The 18,103-nt window shown below is 42.3% G+C and overlaps 2 protein-coding genes across 2 annotated transcripts in view; one reads left to right on the forward strand and one right to left on the reverse strand.

Moving 5' to 3' along the window:
- Positions 1-18,103, forward strand: part of vsig8a (V-set and immunoglobulin domain containing 8a) — a 76,148-nt gene that overhangs the window by 16,420 nt on the left and 41,625 nt on the right. The gene's annotated exons all lie outside the window — the stretch shown is intronic.
- Positions 2,704-3,609, reverse strand: LOC310879590 (E3 SUMO-protein ligase ZBED1-like; the record flags this gene model as incomplete). The annotated part of the gene is made up of 3 exons (XM_083794361.1): positions 3,486-3,609; positions 2,910-3,320; positions 2,704-2,718 (listed from the first exon to the last, which is right to left on the reverse strand). The coding sequence occupies exons 1-3, from the start codon at positions 3,588-3,590 to the stop codon at positions 2,704-2,706; spliced, it is 531 nt and encodes a 176-aa protein (XP_083650487.1). The 5' UTR covers positions 3,591-3,609.

Below are 18,103 nucleotides of genomic sequence, written 5' to 3' on the forward strand. Positions count from 1 at the left end.
TCAACTGGCTTTGTTTATTCCAAAAATGTCTATGTGATATGTCAGTGTATATTCTGTCCAATTAAGTCAGTCAATACTCAGAAGAATACTGTCAGTTAAATTCAATTGGTAACAACACACTGGTACTATAATAAACACACACACACACACACACACACACACACACACACACACACACACACACACACACACACACACACACAGCCTGAATGCTGCAGTAGTTACTCCTAATGTCTGTAGGCGGCAGTCTACAATCAGTTACCAAACAATGTTATGCTAGCTATTCAATGTCTTAACAACTCAACTCTCATTGAAGTAGCTAGCATAACAAACTGCTACTGTGACGTCCTAGCCGACACCGACCTGCCTAATACATTGTCACGTGTCAAAGTCATTGGCATTCTCGTAGGCTATGGCTATAATATAACTGGCTATAACCGACCAATAATTAGAAATAATCACTAACCTTGTCAGTCTAGCCTCTCCCTGGGCTACAGGTCACGGTGTTTGGGCACCCGCGTCCCCCGGTGTCCTCCGCTCCGCGGGTCGTAGCTGGCAACTTTTCTCCGAATTTCCCGAGCTTTTATTCAATTAAAATGGGGCTTTATTGGCGGAGTTTGGCACGAGAAACATACAGTAGGCAGGCGGCAGGCCTACGTCTCCATTGCAGAAGCTGTGAAATAAAACATTAGAAAAAGAAATGTGTAACTAAAACCGGTTACGAGAATAAATAAAAGTTAAGTGGCAGTCTGTCTCAAAACTCGTCTGGGCCGTTTTTGACGTACGCTTCATATAATTAATGTCCAGACTTCAAACTGCATTTATTCAACAGAATAGTGACGTTAATGCATATAAAATGAACTGTAAAATGACCACGTTCCAACCATTACCTGGCCTTGCTGTTGACGGGATCCAAATCATCCAACTAGCCCTGGTCCCATGAACCCCGCAGGCACACTGTCACGCGTCCCCTGCTGTGCAGCTGAAAAACCTGGTTTTTAGACAGGTGGTGGATGGAAAAGAAGCTTCACGCGTCCGTGAAGGTGCCGGGCGCGGAGGTGCCCTGCCCTGGTACGTAGCGTAGCCTACGGTCGACTCGCCCCTATTCCATCTCGCCCACGCTTTTTTCCGCCGAGCGACCAACTCGGTGCGGCGGTTCTTAATTGGGTAACAGGTCATCTCGCCCCTTTGCCAACTCGTGAAAAAATAGATTAATCTAGATTAAAATGGCTCATTTGAACTCTGCCGAAGGCATTGCAAATATGTGTGCGCTACGCTACCTAAATAATGACCAGAAGTAAATACTTGAACGGGCCACGTGGCCCATTAGACCAGGAGCCCTATCATAATTGGTAATGAAAATATTGGGGATGGCTCGTATCAATGGGCAAGGGGGGCTGAATAGATACTTTTATATTCTGGTATAATCTAAAGCAGCAACAGCATCAAATAGTGACAAGAAAAACACAAAATAGGTCAAAATGGGCTGATTTTTTACAGCCCAAAATGCTTCCATTGGCTTTCATTGCGTTGAATGATTGACAGCTGCCAAGACACGCCTGCTTGGTTTACTTGCCATTGGGGCTAAAATCTCTCAGCCCCAGAGCCAATAGAGGGCTGTGCTCAGCCCTAATGCCCGCCTCAGACCGTGAGGTCTTTGGCTATTGACCAATCACAGCACCTGCTCGTGTGTGGTTGTTTATGATGTGAAAGAATGACGGGTGAAAGGTATTTTAAATGAAATAAGTTTATTATTTACTTTATAATCCGTTTTGTCCCGTGTCCGTGGAGGGGGAAATGAAGTTAAGAGACTGGGAGCATATCGTCCATTTTGGATATAACAAAAGGAAAGGATACGAAGAATACGTTTTGTGAGTTTGAAATTCTTGCTTGGGGCAGACAGCTGAGTGAGCTGACCGCACACCGGACCCACAGAAAGGTAGAGTGGTCTGCGACTCTGCTTCATTCATCTCGCAAAGTTAAGAAACATAATCACTGGTTTAATCACATTGAAAGTGGCAGAGAGAGAGAGAGAGGCTGTGTTTGTGTGCGTGTGTTAGTGTTGTTTCGGTGCCGTGTGCGCACGTGCGTGCATGTGTGTGTGCCACTGCCTTGCAAGTTGCTTGTTTCGAAACGGCACCGACGCGCGCGCGCAACGCAACTAGTTGCGCGCGCGTGCGTGTGCGTGCGTGCATGCGCACTGTTATTATTAATGACAGTATAAGAGCAGCTATCTGTACATACAAATACAAACAATGTTCAGTGGAGTGTTTGTTGTGGGCATGCACTTCTGTTGTTGTGGAGCATTTTCTGTAACAAAGTATAGGCCTGTAGTAGTGTCATTGCTGTACTTTGATATCTGGAATATGATGCTATTGCTGCAGGTTGAACTAGTTTGGTAGCATAGTGTAATAGATTTTCTGAGTAGCACTGCATGGGTACTGGGTTGTTGTGGAATGTGATGCTGATGCTGTTGTTGCTGTAGACCAGTATTCTGTGAACATGCTGTAGTATAGGGTGAACAATGGATAGCATGTTTTTGTATTGAGTTGTACTTGAAATGTACTGTAATTCTGCAAACTGTTAATAAATCAATCAATCAATCAATCAATCAGCATATACTATCGTATATTGGCACGTAGCATAAGATTTCTTAGGCAGCCCCTCCAACCAACATCACCAAGAACCGCCACTAAATAATGTTCAATACGATGTAGCCTACGTGTGTTATACATTGTTTATTCAGTTAAACACGAATAACCATAAACACGTTACCATACAGGCAATTTGAAACAGTGGGTGCAAGAACAACCCCCTTTTCTGGGATATGACATTAATTAAACTGTAAACCTAGAGGTGATGAAGAACTGTTTACAGTCAGTAGCTTTGTGACATGACTTGAGTCCAACCTTTTTCTTTTTCTGTACAATGTGGCCTGCTAAAGAGAACAGTCTCTCGCATGGGACAGTTGTGGCAGGAGTCCCCAAGTACTTCTGGGCAATGTGGGCCATCTTACCATAAACAGCAGTGTGCTCTGACCACCACTTCAGTGGACACTGATCTAAACTGGCACTGGGCTCTACCTTGTACCTCTCTACAACATTGTCTACTACTGGTATCTCGTCTTCTGACTCTGACTCTGATCCCATCAGCAGTAGGGCTGTCTTCTTTTGAGGTGGCTCAGGGTTCTCCTCCCTGGGCGGCTGCAGAGCAGGTTCTTCTGCCCTCACCAAGTCACTCAGCTTTCCCCACACTGGCTCCCTCTCTGCTTTGGGCAGGCATTTGAGATCTTTGAAGCGTGGGTCCAGAGCAGTGGCCACCTTTTGATGAAAAATAAAATAAAGATTGATGGATGTTAGAAAATGTAACTTTCAAAATCCTCCATATTTCTTCATGACTCATTCATCTAATCATTTATCAATCTACTGGCTTAACAGTCTATAATGGTCAGACAATACAGTTATCTTCTGGTCAGTGTCACATACCTTCAGCCATTCCAGGTTTGTTTTCTCCCTCCGCTGGTTGAGGTCTTTGATGAAGGCAGTCTTGAAGCGCACAATGTAGGCAGGATCATCATCAGAGATCTTCATTGCTCGCAGGAGATGACACAGGGCAGGTAAAACGACAGAGCAGGAGACATATTTTCCCCACCAAAGGAGCTCAGTGACGTACCTACACACACACACACACACACACACACACACACACACACACACACACACACACACACACACACACACACACACACACACACACACACACATTAAGAGGGGTGAATTGACACCAAAAACGACGCCACAATGTCACAGCAGGACGCGCGCACAGACACACACACACACACACACACACACACACAGGACAGTACACACACACACACACACACACACATGCACAGTTGCACACACACACACACACACACACACACACACACACACACACACACACACACACACACACACACAGTGACAGCCCCAAACACACAGCACAGCCCCAAACACAGCACAGCCACACACACACAGAGCAGTGTGCACACACACACACACACACACACACACACACACACACACACACACACACACACACACACAGCAGTGCACAGTTGCACACACAGCACAGCCCCAAACACACAGCACAGCCACACACAGACAGCACAGCCCCAAACACAGCACAGCCACACACACACACACACACACACACACACACATGCACAGCACAGCACAGCACAGCCACACACACACACACACACACACACACACACACACACACACACACACACACACACACACACACACACACACACACACACACACACACACACACACACACAGAGCACAGCACAACACACACTTACTTGCATGGCTCCAGCAGTTTCTCCAGCTTTGCCAACTTCTCATATTCAGCATGTGTTGGGAGGGCCAGCTTGTGGGTCTGCTGAGCCAGCGTTGCGTGCACTGCGTCTCTGTTGCGCCTCAAACGTGCGATCATCGCTAGGGTTGAATTCCAGCATGTTGGAACGTCTTGCACGAGTGACTCCTGGTCTTGTTCAAGGGATGCTTGCTGGGCATTCAGCTCGTCTGAGTTAGCCGGACTGTGTTTGAAATGTCCGACCACTTTTCGACACTTGGCCAGTACACCATTAAAACCACCATCCCGAAGTGACATTACAACGGCCCTCTGTACAAGATGAGCAACGCAGGGCAAGTGCTCAAATGGTAATATTCTCCCTGCTGCTATCATGTTGGGAGCGCTGTCGGTTCCAATGGTGGTGATTTTTTCAACTATGTGTGAGGGGTGGGACCTTAGGACCTGGGAGATATAAACAGGATGTAGTGGTAATCTCAGAACCAGGCCACACACGCTTGCCCCTGGAAAAACCACTCTCTTCCCATCCAGTGTCATGCAGGAAGTGCAGTGCAGGTTGTGGGCCAACACTGGGGTCTCCTATTCCTTCTCCCACTGTACCTCCATCGGTACTGGGGCTTCCCATTCCCTCTCCTACTGTACCTCCAGAGGGGCGTCCCAATCCCAACCCTGGGGCTTCCTATTCCCTCTCCTACTGTACCTCCAGTGGGGTGTCCCACCCCTCACATATGCCCCACTGATTAGCGACGTCGAGAAACTGTCTGGCACACGCTTCTGCAAAGTGACGCTCCTCCATTTTAATCACACCTGACGTTATAGGAGAGACAAAGTAGATCAGAATAAGTTTGCTATTAATAGGAAACTTACAATTAGCAGGCTGGCATTGTTGGGGCTAGCTAGCAAACGTATAATGTTGGCTGGTGGTAAAATAAATCAATCGATCCCTGATAACGTTAGCTAAAGCTGTGTAAATGTTAGGCTGAATTAGCGATTTTACATGCCGCGGTGGGGTTGGTTTCAGGTTGGATATTCAGCCAGGATGGCTGGGTATCCAGCCCGAGACCAACTTCACCGTGGTAAATTAATTTAAATTACATAACGGACCTAAGGCGAACGAGTGAAGTTCCCAGCTGACATCGATGAGGTGTACAGTAACGCCAAGGTAGTTGTCGTTTTTGACAGATGTCCAATGGTCCCCAGTCAGTGCTACACACGCCGCCCCGGCCAACTTTTCATCTTTCGCAGCTTTCTCTGCGGCGTACTGGTCATGGATTCTCCTTGTGATAGTTCGTCTTGCAGGTAGTTTGTAAGATGGGTCGCCTGTGGCCGCCTGGAGAAGAAGCTCGAGCCCATCATCTTCAACCACACTGATAGGCCGGCAGTTGATGGCAATCCACTGAGCTAGGAGGTTAGTTAGCTTGGCTGATAAAGTTGGGCTGACGGGCTTGCCACGGTTGCACTCCAACATTGTAGTTTGACGAACACTTTTCCCCGGAGCCATATTAGTGCTTGGCCCGCCGGCAGCTTCGCTATCATCAACCAGCGCAAAGGGATGCTTGTGCGTTAGGTGATACTTCAGACTTGAAGAACTCCTACAGTAAGCCATTTCTGCTTTGCACAGGGTACAAACCACCTTGTTCTTGTCGAGGTTTCCATTGGGAAGCTTCTTGTAAAGAAATTTCCCCTGAAGCAAACCCGTGTTCACAGCGTCCTGCATGCTGACGTTTGATGTGGCACGCCGCACTGTTCATTAATTTCACCCGTGTCCGGTTAGGTTAGGATTTGTTACCGCCCTGCTCTCAGAGTAATTTATTTCACCTTGTCCCTGTTAGGTTAGGACTTCTCCCTCCCACAGAGTAATTCGGTCAGGTAAAACTATCAAAGTGAAATTCCTAGCTTGCTCGCTTTATGCAGTCAATGCAGACCCAGCTCCCAGACCCAACTTTGAGAATAGATTAATGGCGATATTTCTTTTGACGCGCGATAATATTCTCGCGTTAACGCAGCACGTTAACGCCGATAACGGCCCAGCATTGATATATATATATATATATATATATATATATATTATTATTATTTTTTGCCAGGGGGTGCAGAGGGGGCACTGCACCCCCCCAAGCTCCGCCCATGCCTGTGTCTTAACCGCTGCTCCAAATTTGCGTATACACTTTTAGTTATCTTTCACTCTTTATTAGGAGTGAAAGATTGGATAAGACTAAGATAACAGTTGTAAAAATCCCCTTGCTGGGCTTGAACCCAGAACCTTCTGTTTGCAAAGCCTGTGGCTTAACCACTGCTCCAACTTTGCTCATATTAGTTCTCTTTCACACTCTTCATTAGGAGTGAAAGATTGGATAAGACTAAGATAACATTTGTAAAAATCCCCTTGTTGGGCTTGAACCCAGAACCTTCTGTTTGCAAAGCCTGTGTCTTAACCGCTGTTCCTACTTTGCTTATACACTTTTAGTTCTCTTTCACACTCTTCATTAGGAGTGAAAGATTGGATAAGCTAAGATAACAGTTGTAAAAATCCCCTTGCTGGGCTTGAACCCAGAACTTTCTGTTTGCAAAGCCTGTGTCTTAACCGCTGCTCCAACTTTGCTTATACACTTATAGTTCCCTTTCACACTCTTCATTAGGAGTGAAAGATTGGATAAGACTAAGATAACAGTTGTAAAAATCCCCTTGCTGGGCTTGAACCCAGAACCTTCTGTTTGCAAAGCCTGTGTCTTAACCGCTGCTCCAACTTTGCTTATAAACATTTAGTTATCTTTCACACTCTTCATTAGGAGTGAAACATTGGATAAGACTAAGATAACAGTTGTAAAAATCCCCTTGCTGGGATTGAACCCAGAACCTTCTGTTTGCAAAGCCTGTCTTAACCACTGCTCCAACTTTGCTTATAAACATTTAGTTCTCTTTTACACTCTTCATTAGTAGTGAAAGATTGGATAAGACTAAGATAACAGTTGTAAAAATCCCCTTGCTGGGCTTGAAGACAGAAACTTCTGTTTGCAAAGCCTGTGTCTTAACCGCTGCTCGAAATTTGCGTATACACTTTTAGTTCTCTTTCACTCTTTATTAGGAGTGAAACATTGGATAAGACTAAGATAAGAGTTGTAAAAATCCCCTTGCTGGGCTTGAACCCAGAACCTTCTGTTTGCAAAGCCTGTGGCTTAACCACTGCTACAAATTTGCTCATATTAGTTCTCTTTCACACACTTCATTAGGATTGAAAGATTGGATAAGACTAAGATAACATTTGTAAAAATCCCCTTGTTGCGCTTGAACCCAGAACCTTCTGTTTGCAAAGCCTGTGTCTTAACCGCTGTTCCCACTTTGCTCATATTAGTTCTCTTTCACACTCTTCATTAGGAGTGAAAGATTGGATAAGACTAAGATAACAGTTGTAAAAATCCCCTTGCTGGGCCTGAACCCAGAAACTTCTGTTTGCAAAGCCTGTGTGGCTGTGTCTTAACCGCTGCTCCAAATTTGCGTATACACTTTTAGTTCTCTTTCACTCTTTATTAGGAGTGAAAGATTGGATAAGACTAAGATAACAGTTGTAAAAATCCCTTTGCTGGGCTTGAAACCAGAAACTTCTGTTTGCAAAGCCTGTGTCTTAACTGCTGCTTAAACTTTGCTTATACACTTTTAGTTCACTTTCACACTCTTCATTAGGAGTGAAAGATTGGATAAGACTAAGATAACAGTTGTAAAAATCCCCTTGCTGGGCTTGAACCCAGAACCTTCTGTTTGCAAAGCCTGTGGCTTAACCACTGCTCCAACTTTGCTCATATTAGTTCTCTTTCACACTCTTCATTAGGAGTGAAAGATTGGATAAGACTAAGATAACATTTGTAAAAATCCCCTTGTTGGGCTTGAACCCAGAACCTTCTGTTTGCAAAGCCTGTGTCTTAACCGCTGTTCCCACTTTGCTTATACACATTTTTAGTTCTCTTTCACACTCTTCATTAGGAGTGAAAGATTGGATAAGCTAAGATAACAGTTGTAAAAATCCCCTTGCTGGGCTTGAACCCAGAACTTTCTGTTTGCAAAGCCTGTGTCTTAACCGCTGCTCCAACTTTGCTTATACACTTATAGTTCCCTTTCACACTCTTCATTAGGAGTGAAAGATTGGATAAGACTAAGATAACAGTTGTAAATATCCCCATGCTGGGCTTGAAACCAGAAACTTCTGTTTGCAAAGCCTGTGGCTTAACCACTGCTACAAATTTGCTCATATTAGTTCTCTTTCACACACTTCATTAGGAGTGAAAGATTGGATAAGACTAAGATAACATTTGTAAAAATCCCCTTGTTGGGCTTGAACCCAGAACCTTCTGTTTGCAAAGCCTGTGTCTTAACCGCTGTTCCCACTTTGCTTATACACTTTTAGTTCTCTTTCACACTCTTCATTAGGAGTGAAAGATTGGATAAGCTAAGATAACAGTTGTAAGAATCCCCTTGCTGGGCTTGAACCCAGAACCTTGTTTGCAAAGCCTGTGTCTTAACCACTGCTCCAACTTTGCTTATAAACTTATAGTTCCCTTTCACACTCTTCATTAGGAGTGAAAGATTGGATAAGACTAAGATAACAGTTGTAAAAATCCCCTTGCTGGGCTTGAACACAGAACCTTCTGTTTGCAAAGCCTGTGTCTTAACCACTGCTCCAACTCTGCTTATGTACTTTTAGTTCTCTTTCACACTCTTCATTAAGAGTGAAAGATTGGATAAGACTAAGATAACAGTTGTAAAATTGCCCTTGCTGGGCTTGAACCCAGAACTTTCTGTTTGCAAAGCCTGTGTCTTAACCGCTGTTCCCACTTTGCTTATACACTTTTAGTTCTCTTTCACACTCTTCATTAGGAGTGAAAGATTGGATAAGCTAAGATAACAGTTGTAAAAATCTCCTTGCTGGGCTTGAACCCAGAACCTTCTGTTTGCAAAGCCTATGTCTTAAACGCTGCTCCAACTTTGCTTATACACTTACAGTTCCCTTTCACACTCTTCATTAGGAGTGAAAGATTGGATAAGACTAAGATAACAGTTGTAAAAATCCCCTTGCTGGGCTTGAACCCAGAACCTTCTGTTTGCAAAGCCTGTGTCTTAACCGCTGCTCCAATTTAGCTTATAAACATTTAGTTATCTTTCACACTCTTCATTAGGAGTGAAAGATTGGATAAGACTAAGATAACAGTTGTAAAAATCCCCTTGCTGGGCTTGAACCCAGAACCTTCTGTTTGCAAAGCCTGTGTCTTAACCGCTGCTCCAACTTTGCTTATAAACATTTAGTTATCTTTCACACTCTTCATTAGGAGTGAAAGATTGGATAAGACTAAGATAACAGTTGTAAAAGTCCCCTTGCTGGGATTGAACCCAGAACCTTCTGTTTGCAAAGCCTGTCTTAACCACTGCTCCAACTTTGCTTATAAACATTTAGTTCTCTTTCACACTCTTCATTAGTAGTGAAAGATTGGATAAGACTAAGATAACAGTTGTAAAAATCCCCTTGCTGGGCTTGAAGACAGAAACTTCTGTTTGCAAAGCCTGTGTCTTAACCGCTGCTCGAAATTTGCGTGTACACTTTTAGTTCTCTTTCACTCTTTATTAGGAGTGAAACATTGGATAAGACTAAGATAAGAGTTGTAAAAATCCCCTTGCTGGGCTTGAACCCAGAACCTTCTGTTTGCAAAGCCTGTGGCTTAACCACTGCTACAAATTTGCTCATATTAGTTATCTTTCACACACTTCATTAGGATTGAAAGATTGGATAAGACTAAGATAACATTTGTAAAAATCCCCTTGTTGGGCTTGAACCCAGAACCTTCTGTTTGCAAAGCCTGTGTCTTAACCGCTGTTCCCACTTTGCTTATACACTTTTAGTTCTCTTTCACACTCTTCATTAGGAGTGAAAGATTGGATAAGCTAAGATAACAGTTGTAAAAATCCCCTTGCTGGGCCTGAACCCAGAAACTTCTGTTTGCAAAGCCTGTGTGGCTGTGTCTTAACCGCTGCTCCAAATTTGCGTATACACTTTTAGTTCTCCTTCACTCTTTATTAGGAGTGAAAGATTGGATAAGACTAAGATAACAGTTGTAAAAATCCCTTTGCTGGGCTTGAAACCAGAAACTTCTGTTTGCAAAGCCTGTGTCTTAACTGCTGCTTAAACTTTGCTTATACACTTTTAGTTCACTTTCACACTCTTCATTAGGAGTGAAAGATTGGATAAGACTAAGATAACAGTTGTAAAAATCCCCTTGCTGGGCTTGAACCCAGAACCTTCTGTTTGCAAAGCCTGTGGCTTAACCACTGCTCCAACTTTGCTCATATTAGTTCTCTTTCACACTCTTCATTAGGAGTGAAAGATTGGATAAGACTAAGATAACATTTGTAAAAATCCCCTTGTTGGGCTTGAACCCAGAACCTTCTGTTTGCAAAGCCTGTGTCTTAACCGCTGTTCCCACTTTGCTTATACACTTTTAGTTCTCTTTCACACTCTTCATTAGGAGTGAAAGATTGGATAAGCTAAGATAACAGTTGTAAAAATCCCCTTGCTGGGCTTGAACCCAGAACTTTCTGTTTGCAAAGCCTGTGCCTTAACCGCTGCTCCAACTTTGCTTATACACTTATAGTTCCCTTTCACACTCTTCATTAGGAGTGAAAGATTGGATAAGACTAAGATAACAGTTGTAAAAATCCCCATGCTGGGCTTGAAACCAGAAACTTCTGTTTGCAAAGCCTGTGGCTTAACCACTGCTACAAATTTGCTCATATTAGTTCTCTTTCACACACTTCATTAGGAGTGAAAGATTGGATAAGACTAAGATAACATTTGTAAAAATCCCCTTGTTGGGCTTGAACCCAGAACCTTCTGTTTGCAAAGCCTGTGTCTTAACCGCTGTTCCCACTTTGCTTATACACTTTTAGTTCTCTTTCACACTCTTCATTAGGAGTGAAAGATTGGATAAGCTAAGATAACAGTTGTAAGAATCCCCTTGCTGGGCTTGAACCCAGAACCTTGTTTGCAAAGCCTGTGTCTTAACCGCTGCTCCAACTTTGCTTATAAACTTATAGTTCCCTTTCACACTCTTCATTAGGAGTGAAAGATTGGATAAGACTAAGATAACAGTTGTAAAAATCCCCTTGCTGGGCTTGAACACAGAACCTTCTGTTTGCAAAGCCTGTGTCTTAACCGCTGCTCCAACTCTGCTTATGTACTCTTAGTTCTCTTTCACACTCTTCATTAAGAGTGAAAGATTGGATAAGACTAAGATAACAGTTGTAAAATTGCCCTTGCTGGGCTTGAACCCAGAACTTTCTGTTTGCAAAGCCTGTGTCTTAACCGCTGTTCCCACTTTGCTTATACACTTACAGTTCCCTTTCACACTCTTCATTAGGAGTGAAAGATTGGATAAGACTAAGATAACAGTTGTAAAACTCCCCTTGCTGGGCTTGAACCCAGAACCTTCTGTTTGCAAAGCCTGTGGCTTAACCACTGCTCCAACTTTGCTCATATTAGTTCTCTTTCACACTCTTCATTAGGAGTGAAAGATTGGATAAGACTAAGATAACATTTGTAAAAATCCCCTTGTTGGGCTTGAACCCAGAACCTTCTGTTTGCAAAGCCTGTGTCTTAACCGCTGTTCCTACTTTTCTTATACACTTTTAGTTCTCTTTCACACTCTTCATTAGGAGTGAAAGATTGGATAAGCTAAGATAACAGTTGTAAAAATCCCCTTGCTGGGCTTGAACCCAGAACTTTCTGTTTGCAAAGCCTGTGTCTTAACCGCTGCTCCAACTTTGCTTATACACTTATAGTTCCCTTTCACACTCTTCATTAGGAGTGAAAGATTGGATAAGACTAAGATAACAGTTGTAAAAATCCCCTTGCTGGGCTTGAACCCAGAACCTTCTGTTTGCAAAGCCTGTGTCTTAACCGCTGCTCCAACTTTGCTTATAAACATTTAGTTATCTTTCACACTCTTCATTAGGAGTGAAACATTGGATAAGACTAAGATAACAGTTGTAAAAATCCCCTTGCTGGGATTGAACCCAGAACCTTCTGTTTGCAAAGCCTGTCTTAACCACTGCTCCAACTTTGCTTATAAACATTTAGTTCTCTTTTACACTCTTCATTAGTAGTGAAAGATTGGATAAGACTAAGATAACAGTTGTAAAAATCCCCTTGCTGGGCTTGAAGACAGAAACTTCTGTTTGCAAAGCCTGTGTCTTAACCGCTGCTCGAAATTTGCGTATACACTTTTAGTTCTCTTTCACTCTTTATTAGGAGTGAAACATTGGATAAGACTAAGATAAGAGTTGTAAAAATCCCCTTGCTGGGCTTGAACCCAGAACCTTCTGTTTGCAAAGCCTGTGGCTTAACCACTGCAACAAATTTGCTCATATTAGTTATCTTTCACACACTTCATTAGGATTGAAAGATTGGATAAGACTAAGATAACATTTGTAAAAATCCCCTTGTTGGGCTTGAACCCAGAACCTTCTGTTTGCAAAGCCTGTGTCTTAACCGCTGTTCCCACTTTGCTCATATTAGTTCTCTTTCACACTCTTCATTAGGAGTGAAAGATTGGATAAGACTAAGATAACAGTTGTAAAAATCCCCTTGCTGGGCCTGAACCCAGAAACTTCTGTTTGCAAAGCCTGTGTGGCTGTGTCTTAACCGCTGCTCCAAATTTGCGTATACACTTTTAGTTCTCTTTCACTCTTTATTAGGAGTGAAAGATTGGATAAGACTAAGATAACAGTTGTAAAAATCCCCTTGCTGGGCTTGAACCCAGAACCTTCTGTTTGCAAAGCCTGTGGCTTAACCACTGCTCCAACTTTGCTCATATTAGTTCTCTTTCACACTCTTCATTAGGAGTGAAAGATTGGATAAGACTAAGATAACATTTGTAAAAATCCCCTTGTTGGGCTTGAACCCAGAACCTTCTGTTTGCAAAGCCTGTGTCTTAACCGCTGTTCCCACTTTGATTATACACATTTTTAGTTCTCTTTCACACTCTTCATTAGGAGTGAAAGATTGGATAAGCTAAGATAACAGTTGTAAAAATCCCCTTGCTGGGCTTGAACCCAGAACTTTCTGTTTGCAAAGCCTGTGTCTTAACCGCTGCTCCAACTTTGCTTATACACTTATAGTTCCCTTTCACACTCTTCATTAGGAGTGAAAGATTGGATAAGACTAAGATAACAGTTGTAAAACTCCCCATGCTGGGCTTGAAACCAGAAACTTCTGTTTGCAAAGCCTGTGGCTTAACCACTGCTACAAATTTGCTCATATTAGTTCTCTTTCACACACTTCATTAGGAGTGAAAGATTGGATAAGACTAAGATAACATTTGTAAAAATCCCCTTGTTGGGCTTGAACCCAGAACCTTCTGTTTGCAAAGCCTGTGTCTTAACCGCTGTTCCCACTTTGCTTATACACTTTTAGTTCTCTTTCACACTCTTCATTAGGAGTGAAAGATTGGATAAGCTAAGATAACAGTTGTAAGAATCCCCTTGCTGGGCTTGAACCCAGAACCTTGTTTGCAAAGCCTGTGTCTTAACCACTGCTCCAACTTTGCTTATAAACTTATAGTTCCCTTTCACACTCTTCATTAGGAGTGAAAGATTGGATAAGACTAAGATAACAGTTGTAAAAATCCCCTTGCTGGGCTTGAACACAGAACCTTCTGTTTGCAAAGCCTGTGTCTTAACCACTGCTCCAACTCTGCTTATGTACTTTTAGTTCTCTTTCACACTCTTCATTAAGAGTGAAAGATTGGATAAGACTAAGATAACAGTTGTAAAATTGCCCTTGCTGGGCTTGAACCCAGAACTTTCTGTTTGCAAAGCCTGTGTCTTAACCGCTGTTCCCACTTTGCTTATACACTTTTAGTTCTCTTTCACACTCTTCATTAGGAGTGAAAGATTGGATAAGCTACGATAACAGTTGTAAAAATCTCCTTGCTGGGCTTGAACCCAGAACCTTGTTTGCAAAGCCTGTGTCTTAACCACTGCTCCAACTTTGCTTATAAACTTATAGTTCCCTTTCACACTCTTCATTAGGAGTGAAAGATTGGATAAGACTAAGATAACAGTTGTAAAAATCCCCTTGCTGGGCTTGAACCCAGAACCTTCTGTTTGCAAAGCCTGTGGCTTAACCACTGCTCCAACTTTGCTCATATTAGTTCTCTTTCACACTCTTCATTAGGAGTGAAAGATTGGATAAGACTAAGATAACATTTGTAAAAATCCCCTTGTTGGGCTTGAACCCAGAACCTTCTGTTGGCAAAGCCTGTGTCTTAACCGCTGTTCCCACTTTGCTTATACACATTTTTAGTTCTCTTTCACACTCTTCATTAGGAGTGAAAGATTGGATAAGCTAAGATAACAGTTGTAAAAACCCCCTTGCTGGGCTTGAACCCAGAACTTTCTGTTTGCAAAGCCTATGTCTTAACCGCTGCTCCAACTTTGCTTATACACTTATAGTTCCCTTTCACACTCTTCATTAGGAGTGAAAGATTGGATAAGACTAAGATAACAGTTGTAAATATCCCCATGCTGGGCTTGAAACCAGAAACTTCTGTTTGCAAAGCCTGTGGCTTAACCACTGCTACAAATTTGCTCATATTAGTTCTCTTTCACACACTTCATTAGGAGTGAAAGATTGGATAAGACTAAGATAACATTTGTAAAAATCCCCTTGTTGGGCTTGAACCCAGAACCTTCTGTTTGCAAAGCCTGTGTCTTAACCGCTGTTCCCACTTTGCTTATACACTTTTAGTTCTCTTTCACACTCTTCATTAGGAGTGAAAGATTGGATAAGCTAAGATAACAGTTGTAAGAATCCCCTTGCTGGGCTTGAACCCAGAACCTTGTTTGCAAAGCCTGTGTCTTAACCACTGCTCCAACTTTGCTTATAAACTTATAGTTCCCTTTCACACTCTTCATTAGGAGTGAAAGATTGGATAAGACTAAGATAACAGTTGTAAAAATCCCCTTGCTGGGCTTGAACACAGAACCTTCTGTTTGCAAAGCCTGTGTCTTAACCACTGCTCCAACTCTGCTTATGTACTTTTAGTTCTCTTTCACACTCTTCATTAAGAGTGAAAGATTGGATAAGACTAAGATAACAGTTGTAAAATTGCCCTTGCTGGGCTTGAACCCAGAACTTTCTGTTTGCAAAGCCTGTGTCTTAACCGCTGTTCCCACTTTGCTTATACACTTTTAGTTCTCTTTCACACTCTTCATTAGGAGTGAAAGATTGGATAAGCTAAGATAACAGTTGTAAAAATCTCCTTGCTGGGCTTGAACCCAGAACCTTCTGTTTGCAAAGCCTATGTCTTTAACGCTGCTCCAACTTTGCTTATACACTTACAGTTCCCTTTCACACTCTTCATTAGGAGTGAAAGATTGGATAAGACTAAGATAACAGTTGTAAAAATCCCCTTGCTGGGCTTGAACCCAGAACCTTCTGTTTGCAAAGCCTGTGTCTTAACCGCTGCTCCAATTTTGCTTATAAACATTTAGTTATCTTTCACACTCTTCATTAGGAGTGAAAGATTGGATAAGACTAAGATAACAGTTGTAAAAATCCCCTTGCTGGGCTTGAACCCAGAACCTTCTGTTTGCAAAGCCTGTGTCTTAACCGCTGCTCCAACTTTGCTTATAAACATTTAGTTATCTTTCACACTCTTCATTAGGAGTGAAAGATTGGATAAGACTAAGATAACAGTTGTAAAAATCCCCTTGCTGGGCTTGAACCCAGAACCTTCTGTTTGCAAAGCCTGTGTCTTAACCGCTGCTCCAACTTTGCTTATAAACATTTAGTTATCTTTCACACTCTTCATTAGGAGTGAAAGATTGGATAAGACTAAGATAACAGTTGTAAAAGTCCCCTTGCTGGGATTGAACCCAGAACCTTCTGTTTGCAAAGCCTGTCTTAACCACTGCTCCAACTTTGCTTATAAACATTTAGTTCTCTTTCACACTCTTCATTAGTAGTGAAAGATTGGATAAGACTAAGATAACAGTTGTAAAAATCCCCTTGCTGGGCTTGAAGACAGAAACTTCTGTTTGCAAAGCCTGTGTCTTAACCGCTGCTCGAAATTTGCGTATACACTTTTAGTTCTCTTTCACTCTTTATTAGGAGTGAAACATTGGATAAGACTAAGATAAGAGTTGTAAAAATCCCCTTGCTGGGCTTGAACCCAGAACCTTCTGTTTGCAAAGCCTGTGGCTTAACCACTGCTACAAATTTGCTCATATTAGTTATCTTTCACACACTTCATTAGGATTGAAAGATTGGATAAGACTAAGATAACATTTGTAAAAATCCCCTTGTTGGGCTTGAACCCAGAACCTTCTGTTTGCAAAGCCTGTGTCTTAACCGCTGTTCCCACTTTGCTTATACACTTTTAGTTCTCTTTCACACTCTTCATTAGGAGTGAAAGATTGGATAAGCTAAGATAACAGTTGTAAAAATCCCCTTGCTGGGCTTGAACCCTGAACCTTCTGTTTGTAAAGCCTGTGTCTTAACCGCTGCTTCAACTTTGCTTATACACTTTTAGTTCTCTTTCACACTCTTCATTAGGAGTGAAAGATTGGATAAGACTAAGATAACAGTTGTAAAAATCCCCTTGCTGGGCCTGAACCCAGAAACTTCTGTTTGCAAAGCCTGTGTGGCTGTGTCTTAACCGCTGCTCCAAATTTGCGTATACACTTTTAGTTCTCCTTCACTCTTTATTAGGAGTGAAAGATTGGATAAGACTAAGATAACAGTTGTAAAAATCCCTTTGCTGGGCTTGAAACCAGAAACTTCTGTTTGCAAAGCCTGTGTCTTAACTGCTGCTTAAACTTTGCTTATACACTTTTAGTTCACTTTCACACTCTTCATTAGGAGTGAAAGATTGGATAAGACTAAGATAACAGTTGTAAAAATCCCCTTGCTGGGCTTGAACCCAGAACCTTCTGTTTGCAAAGCCTGTGGCTTAACCACTGCTCCAACTTTGCTCATATTAGTTCTCTTTCACACTCTTCATTAGGAGTGAAAGATTGGATAAGACTAAGATAACATTTGTAAAAATCCCCTTGTTGGGCTTGAACCCAGAACCTTCTGTTTGCAAAGCCTGTGTCTTAACCGCTGTTCCCACTTTGCTTATACACTTTTAGTTCTCTTTCACACTCTTCATTAGGAGTGAAAGATTGGATAAGCTAAGATAACAGTTGTAAAAATCCCCTTGCTGGGCTTGAACCCAGAACTTTCTGTTTGCAAAGCCTGTGCCTTAACCGCTGCTCCAACTTTGCTTATACACTTATAGTTCCCTTTCACACTCTTCATTAGGAGTGAAAGATTGGATAAGACTAAGATAACAGTTGTAAAAATCCCCATGCTGGGCTTGAAACCAGAAACTTCTGTTTGCAAAGCCTGTGGCTTAACCACTGCTACAAATTTGCTCATATTAGTTCTCTTTCACACACTTCATTAGGAGTGAAAGATTGGATAAGACTAAGATAACATTTGTAAAAATCCCCTTGTTGGGCTTGAACCCAGAACCTTCTGTTTGCAAAGCCTGTGTCTTAACCGCTGTTCCCACTTTGCTTATACACTTTTAGTTCTCTTTCACACTCTTCATTAGGAGTGAAAGATTGGATAAGCTAAGATAACAGTTGTAAGAATCCCCTTGCTGGGCTTGAACCCAGAACCTTGTTTGCAAAGCCTGTGTCTTAACCGCTG

The sequence above is a fragment of the Protomyctophum parallelum genome, assembly GCF_964188405.1.
Source record: "Protomyctophum parallelum genome assembly, chromosome: 21".
Lineage (NCBI taxonomy): Eukaryota > Metazoa > Chordata > Actinopteri > Myctophiformes > Myctophidae > Protomyctophum > Protomyctophum parallelum.